At 41.1% G+C, this 8,558-nt stretch overlaps 1 protein-coding gene across 1 annotated transcript in view; it reads left to right on the forward strand.

The window, feature by feature from the left end:
- CNTN5 (contactin 5) overlaps window positions 1-8,558 on the forward strand; it is a 516,137-nt gene that overhangs the window by 382,829 nt on the left and 124,750 nt on the right. The window contains exon 12 of the mRNA XM_012801575.1: window positions 3,161-3,336. Coding sequence (XP_012657029.1) covers window positions 3,161-3,336 — 176 coding nt within the window. The remainder of the gene's footprint in view (window positions 1-3,160; window positions 3,337-8,558) is intronic.

Genomic DNA, 8,558 nt, shown 5'->3' on the forward strand with positions numbered 1-8,558 from the left:
CCCATATATGTGTGTGCCCCTGGTATCTGTGTGCCCGTGTGTGTGTGTGCCCATGGTGTGTGTGTACCCATATATGTGTGTGCCCCTATTGTCTGTGTGCCCGTGTGTGTATGTGCCCCTGGTGTCTATGTGCCCATGTCTGTCTGTGTGCCTGTGTGTGTGTGTGTATGTGACCCTGGTGTCCGTGTGCCTGTGTGTGTGTGTGTGTGTATGTATGTGCCCCTGGTGTCTGTGTGCCTGTGTGTGTGTGTGTATGTGCCCCTGGTGTCTGTGTGCCTGTGTGTGTGTGTATGTGCCCCTGGTGTGTGTGTGCCTGTGTGTGTGCCCCTGGTGTCTGTGTGCCTGTGTGTGTGTGTGTATGTGCCCCTGGTGCCTGTGTGCCCGCGTGTGTGTGTGTATGTGTGCCTAATAGTGTGTGTGTGTATGTGCCCCTGGTGTCTGTGTGCCTGTGTGTGTGTGTGTATGTGCCCCTGGTGTGTGTGTGCCTGTGTGTGTGTGCCCCTGGTGTCTGTGTGCCTGTGTGTGTGTGTGTGTGCCCCTGGTGTCTGTGTGCCCGTGTGTGTGTGTGCGTGTATGTGCCCCTGGTGTCTGTGTGCCTCTGTGTGTGTGTGTATGTGCCCCTGGTGTGTGTGCCCATGGTGTGTGTGTGCCCATGTGTGTGTGCCCCAGGTGTCTGTGTGCCCATGGTGTGTGTGTGCCCCTGGTGTGTGTGCCCATGGTGTCTATGTGTCCATGTGTGTGTGTCTATGTGTGTGTGCTCGTGTGTGCCCTTGTGTGTGTGCCCTGGTGTCTGTGTGCCCGTGTATGTGTGTGTGTGCCATGTGTGTCTGTGTGCCTTTTTGTGTGTGTGCACCCCTGTTCATAAATAAAGTGCATGGCAGACTGGCCAGTAAATGTCACTCTGTATCAGTTAGGGGACCATAAAAGAAGGAAACCCTTATTGATAGAAATATGAATATTTCACTTTGAACAATATTTGCGAACATTTAAAATTACTTCTGAAGTTATACTTGGTGTCTCAAACTTTAAAAATATGCCCATAGTCTATAAATATTTTTCCTCTACCAAAAATAATGTTTAGCGTCAGTCAGTAATATTCTCTTGTTTCCAGTTCAGCTGGGGATTTGGGACAGAAAGGAAAGGCAGGGGTGGCCATGGATGGACTGGTCCAGAGCTGCACACTGAGGCCGCGTTAAGGGAACGTTTTAGTATAATACATATTATTTATTATGCTTATGCACTTCTGTTCATATTCTAGTTCTAAGGTAAACTAGATTGTAAACCTAAAATATTTTTGAGACTATGTGTCATTAAATTGTTTAGCAGAAAAATAAACATATTTAAGGCAGCCAAATCTCTTCATGTATTTTCCCAGCTGAATTACATTCTTAATTTTCTTCCTTGCGCATGTATTATATAGCAAATCATACTTTGCCCATAAAATATAAAAGTGTTCATTTTTCTCTGTCTTTAGAAATAAAAATTTAATTAAAATGGCAGTATATTTGATGTTTTAGAAAAGAGGCAAATACCAAGGGAAGGAAAGAACACAATTGTAAAAACCGTCTTCGTTACACCGTGCATTACTGGGGCCCTTTCCAGCCCTCCAGTCCTTTCCTTCCTCCTGTGTGCCGGCCAGTCTTTCTATAATGAGGCAATGCTGGAGCCACAGGTTTGTTTTGTTTTGTTTTGTTTTTTTAATAACAAAAAAAGTGGGGTTTTTTTAAATCTTGAGTTAAATGGAATATTAAGTTACTCACAACATTCCAATCTCCACACAATTTAAACTACATTCTACTGTGGTTGTCTGTTTTCTCTGATGAAGTTGAAACTGAAAACTCCATGTGCAATGTCTGGCTTCTAGAATGTTAATATTTACAGTGGTATTCCTGGGCTAGAATGGCCTTTTCTCCTCAGTGACCACATAAAAGGTCATTAGTTATTACCGGCCCTGATCAGTGGTTAGGAGTGGTGCCTCATCGGAAGACAGCATCGCGAACAACACAGCTAGAATAGAAAAATTAGGCTAATTGTTAATCACAGGGTCGATATTCTTGAGATATCTGCAACCAAGAATCTAATCAGAGAAAAGATAAAACTAAAAGATTATCTCCATCACCTCCCCACTATATTGAAAACACATCATATTGTTGTCATTTAATCACTAACTTAATAACTTTCAGGTGTATACAGAGCCTTTATTAGCCTTTACTGGCTCAAAAGTGCTCTAAATCCAGTAACAATGTGTCCGGTTTGAGAACTTAACTGAATCATTAAGTAGTTAAAGGTGAACATTGTTTCTGCAAAGAACATTTCCATCCAATGTTTCTGCCTTTCTTTTTACATCTCAAGTAAGCCACCCACAGTCTGTCAAAGGTGAAATTTTATACCTTTCTATCCCTTTTCTACCTATGAGAGGTTTTATAGAGTGTGAAGCAAATACAAGGCCGTGTCCTCAGCAGTATTCTGTTTCCATCTTTGTTGAGATTGTAACTTGAGGCTGGACGCCCATAGCTCAGTGGTTAGGCCACCAGCCACATGCTCTAGGACCTGGTGGGTTCGAACCCCACCTGGGCCTGCTCAACAAAAAAGTAGCAGGGTGTTGTGGCGGGTTCCTATAGTCCCAGCTACTTGGGATGCTGAGGCAAGAGAATCACTTGAGCCCAAGAGTTGGAGGTTGCTGTGAGCTATGATGCAAGAGCACTCTAACGAGGGCAACAAAGTAACACTCTGTCTCGATAAAAAAATAAAGACCGCAATTTGAGGGAAGGAGCCTTCTATAGCTTATAGGCTTTAAGAATGTGAGTTCTACCTAAATTCTTCCTTCAGATATAAGGGGCATTTTTTATTGTAAAAATCATTTTATTTTACTTAATGATCCTTGTAAGTAGTCAGAAAGGCCACAGCCTATTTTTTCTAATTTCCATCTCCCAGAATGCCAAATGCTACTTCTGGTGATGGCATCTCTCGTCCTTTTTGTTCAAACTAACTTGACAGGAACAGGGATTCAAACATCCAAAGCCTAATAATTTTCTTAATAATAACTGATTTAACGATATGAAAATCTGGTAAATGTTATCTGGAGTAACTGTCATGAGTCTAGGAGGGAGACAAACACAAGGTGTTGGTTATGTTAATTAATGTGTTTTTATTTCTCTAGAACCCACGAAGATAGAACTTACTCCTAAAAGGACAGAACTAACAGTGGGAGAAAGCGTCGTTCTGAGTTGCAAAGCAATTCACGATTCGAGTTTGGATGTCACTTTCTATTGGACACTGAAAGGACAGCCTATTGATTTTGAGAAAGATGGTGGACATTTTGAAAACATCAGGGCCGTAAGTGAAAACACTTTTATTTTTTGTGTAATAATAATTTTAGAAATTTTGAGTCAAATGTAAAAATTCTGATCTATGATACGCTAAGAAAAAATAGGGAAAAAGTCCATGTGATACACAATTACTTTCTTCAATGATTTTATGTTATGTTGAACTGAAAAAAAGGGATAACGTCATTATTTTAAAACTCTGTGTCATAAATTAAAAATACTTGATCATGTGAATCATATTTCTTTGCCACTTTTATTCATTTGATTAGTATTGTCAAATTTACACAATACTACTCAAAAGTCAAGTTACTACATAAAGTGGATATTGCATTATTTAGGGCATCGTTATAATAAATAAATGAAATAAGTCTGCCTGTCCTACTCCTCAAGAACTAGTAATTTTTGGAGATTCTTTAATTTATCACAAGCTATAGAGTTAACTATGCACCCCATAGTCAGAAATGCTCATCGGCCTTGAGTCAGGTCCACGGATACACTTCTTTCTTGCCCCCACATCTCATCCTCTCAGTATCTCCGTTTATGTTATGTATCTACAGGGCAATCAACCAAATGCACTGGGAAACCTCTTGAACCAAGGTCTTTAGAACAATTACAGTGTCTTAACTCTATAAGAAGTGCAAAAGGCCCCCACCTCGGTGACTTGTTTAAAACATAAAGAGGAACATAACCGGCAGGGAGAGAGAGAGAGAGACAGATGGGACTGGGGTGGCAGAAAAAGAGAGATTTTGGCTGGAATCTTCCTTCTATCAGCTAAACAGATAAATCCAAATACAATTTTTGCCTACCAATTGAATTTAAAATGCTGTCACATACTTATTAATATCATTTTATTCTTCTCTAAACATTTTGAGAAGCATTGGACAAACCATAGCTATAGTGAGTCCGAACATTTAAACAATCAGTCAGATTTTTATTTTAAAGGTTATATGATGTGAGGGGAAAAAGACCTGAATCCAAAACCAAGAATTCGTTGGGTCAAGTCTCAGCTCAACCCCACACGGCTGGGTAACATAAAGCCACGTGATTTGCCTGGGCATTAATATCATAAAGAAATAACATAAAAACTTTGGATCAGATAATCTCTAAGATACCTCCTCACTTTAGAATCTGATAAATTTATATTAGCATAAGATTAAAGATGAGTCTTCTTTGCTGGATTTGCCAATTAAACACTTTCTTCCAAATTATTTCTTTCATCTTGATTTATTTTGCAATTAGTAAGAAAGCCTACATAAATAAGAAACAGCAAGTACCTTGTTCACCATCTCATTAAAAAAATTATTTTGATTAATAATAGCTACAGCATATTCAAAATATTTAGATCATGTTAAATCGAAGTCATTTTCTTCTGTTTTGTGGTTTTCCTCCTTCCTTTTCCTTTGGTTGATAATTCCTTCCTCCACCTTTTATAACATGACTGATATAAAGCAGAACCAGGATAATGTGATTTTTAAAAACCTCATCAAAATACGTAGCTCCTTAGGATTGTCTGCAAACATCCATTGTGAGTGAATAGATATATAAGTCTTTTAAGTCTAAAATGAATAAATGGACTTTTAGATAAGTATTCCCCCTCTTTATTTTAAAATACAGTAGAGAAAGGCCACATGGAAGTTACATAAATTCTTGTTCTTGTCGCTTAGAATGTCCCCTTTAGGGTCACGTCATTCTTTTGTGGCAAGAAATGCCTTCAAATGTTTCCATCAGCTGGCGGTTAATACCACACGCTGCGTCCCCCTCGGCATAGATGCTGTTCATGCTCCCACAAGTGCAGAATTTACCCCTTATTTCATGCAATCTCCGACCGTTACAAGCCGTGTTAGAATTAGGCTATGGATTGGAGGCAGTGATGATAATAAACTCTAAGAGAACAACAAAGCTAATTCTTGTACTGAGAAGTGAGAAAAACATTAGTTTCAGGTATAAAGCAAAAATATTCTTTTAGCATATTTGCAAAATTTGCAGAAATGTCTATGTACTTAAAAATATGTGGAAGCTTCAGAACCATAAAGTGTCTTCAACCATCACTTTTCTCTCCATGACCTTAAATACTGATGGGGTCCTGGCTGGCTTTGAGGATGTCCACTGGAGAGAAAACCATCGCATGACAATGAAAAGCCAAGGGGAAGAAAGAATAACACTCTGCCCTTATCCATGTGAAATATGTCTGGGAAATAACATGTTTTAGGAGGAAAAATAAAAATATTAGAAAGGAGGGAGATTGCGGGAGCCCCCTGGGCTTGTGAGTCCCTCCAAGGGGAGACCAGGAGTAGACTCCAAAGAGAGCCAAGGGGACGACCTCAGGGCTGCTCTGATGTCTCAGTGAACATTAGTGAAGGGTCCTTAAGGGGTCACCTTAAGAGCATGGCCTATCTCAGCAGAGTAACAAAGTCGATTGGAATTCAGAGACTAAGGCAGGAATGAAGTGTGCCTTTGATTAGAGAACTCTTTGGAGTTCTCCTGGGACCAAACCCTGCAAGTGCATGATTGAACGGGGCTAAATCAAAGGAGAAACATGCCCATTTCACAGGGTGAAATAAATTAACCAAATTTCCAGGGAGAAAGGAAGAGATACCAGTGTGTTCATGGTTAACATCTTGACATAAGGACCTTTGTTATTTATCTACTCAGTGTATGTGCTGGTATCTTTATACACAAGCCAACTACAGTTTATAGACAAAGCAGGAGTCACATTTTATACGTAGTGCACATGACATCTACATACAACCTCACTGTCATGTTCTAAATACACTAGTGCTTCTGGACTGCATTTCAAGAGAGTAAATAAACACCTAATCACATCAAGTTAAAAAGTAATAGTGTTGCTTTAAAATTTAAATTAAAACATCTTGAATGAAAATGCTTCTACTATTTGTCTTGTCCTCTTTCCTTAGGCCATTTTCACAAACCCCACAGTCTGACTAGTTTGGAGTGAATCCATTACTGAAGTCACACAGGGAGGCCCGGCCCCCAGTCCATAGACGTCTGACCCAATTCATTCAAATCACTGCTGGGGCAAATTGTATGACTGAAATGAACATGGCAAATAGTGAGACTATTCTTATGATTTTAATTCAGTCGAGTTCTACAAGCTAAGTGTTTGGGGGATCCAAACAGGACAAGGCCCTTCACCTCTAAGAGAGCACTGTGTAAGGGGAGAGCGTGCAGGGTGGCCTGTGACTGCCACAGCAGAGCTGTCTGCCGAGTACGATGTGTGCAGCTGGCACAAGTTGTCCGTATTGGAAATGGACCTGGATAAGGCGGATTTTTCCAGGCACCTAGAAGAAACTGCATTTCAAACAGAGGACAAAGAGTCAGAAGAGTTAGTATGTATTTCAGAAACACTGAGGAAGCAGTGGTCAGACAGCACGGAGAGGACGTACAGCAGACAAGAAGTCAATATTTGTTGAATAAATTTAAAGGAAGGCAGCAGAGTCCTCTTTGCAAAAGACACTGATTTCTTAGCTGTAGGATCTGAGTTGTATTTTGAGCGCAGAGGAATCCATGTGGTTCAGATTTGCTCCTTAGGCAGAGAATTCTGACAGCTGTGCAGAGCAGAGATTGGAAAGTTTACAGTGGATTTTACATGTGGTCTAGATTCATTAAGCAGAGGTTACAGTATAGAGCCATTATGAGTTTTGACCTTAAATCACCATCCTGTTATCAAATAAGAACACTGACAATTGTTTGTGTTGGTCAGAGGTCTGCAAGAGCCTCCTATTCTTCTCAGGATGTCTCAGGAGCACCTGAACCCTGTCTCCCGACCCAAACCTCAGTCGATGAGGACTGTGGTGAACCATGGTTTTCCAGTGACTTGAAATCCTCTAATTCCATGTGGCATATAAGCAAGTTTCAGTCCTCATAATGCGTAATGAACTGTTATACTGAATGTCATGGTAGCCTGCAATTGGGTAGGTTTTTGGAAGAGAAAAGAATCTCACATATTTGTCATCAGGATGGTCTGCTAGGCCCCTTTCCTGTTTCCACTGTGAATTCCCACTCTGAACGTGCTACACTGCAGCTGAGGGGGCAACTGAGCCCCTGAGACTTGTAGCTTTTCTATTTCCGGACCCCTTCTCCCAGTTGTCATCTCACACAATATGTGCAGGAAGGCAGGGTGCAGATTTTGACCCCAGTTTTAGGGAAGGAGATTTGAAGAATAAGCCTTTTCCAAACCAGAATACTAAACCAGAGTCAAAGACTGACAACCATGTGATGTGTAAACTGCATCATGTCGCCTCTGCTTTCTAAAGCTTGCCACCCTCAGACCCACTGACCACCATTATGTGTTCAGTCCTGTCTATAATCTGCAGTAAGGACGAAAGAAAGATTCAGTCCCAGTCTTCAGTAAGAGTAAGATTGATAAAGGGATATTAAGTAATTCAAGAAAAATATGGTGGTAAAAAGCAATCACTAAGTTTTTAAGTCTTAGCCAAATATTGTTGAAGGCCAGGAAAGAGATTAACGTGACTGTGTTGTCACTGGGGAGGAAAGCAAGATAAGAAATTAACTGAGTAACTACTGAGTGACTTACAGTGAGCTAAAAATACATACATACTTACACACACACACTATGCACCTACACACACACTCACACCTGCATGCACACACACTCACACCTGCACACACACACCATGCACATACACACACTCACACCTGCGCACACACACACTCATACAAACACACAGACACTTACACACACACACCATGCACCCACACACACTCATATACACACATACACCATGCACCTACACACACACACCTGCACGTACACACACACACTCACGCCTGCACACACACACCATGCACATACACACACTCATACAAACACATATACACTCACACCTGCACGCACACACCATGCACATACACACACTCATGCAAACACACATACACTCACACCTGCACATGTACACCATGCACATACACACACCCACACACACGCATTCACTCACACCTGCACACACACACCATGCACATACACACACTCATACAAACACACAGACACACACACACCATGCACCCACACACACTCATATACACACACACACCATGCACCTACACACACTCATACACACATGTACACTCACACCTGCACACACACACCATGCACATGCACACTCATACACACACTCACACCTGCACACACACCATGCACATACACACACTCATACACACACACTCACACCTGCACACACACACCATGCACAT

Source organism: Otolemur garnettii, unplaced genomic scaffold, assembly GCF_000181295.1.
Source record: "Otolemur garnettii isolate 467f Iridium unplaced genomic scaffold, OtoGar3 scaffold00001, whole genome shotgun sequence".
Lineage (NCBI taxonomy): Eukaryota > Metazoa > Chordata > Mammalia > Primates > Galagidae > Otolemur > Otolemur garnettii.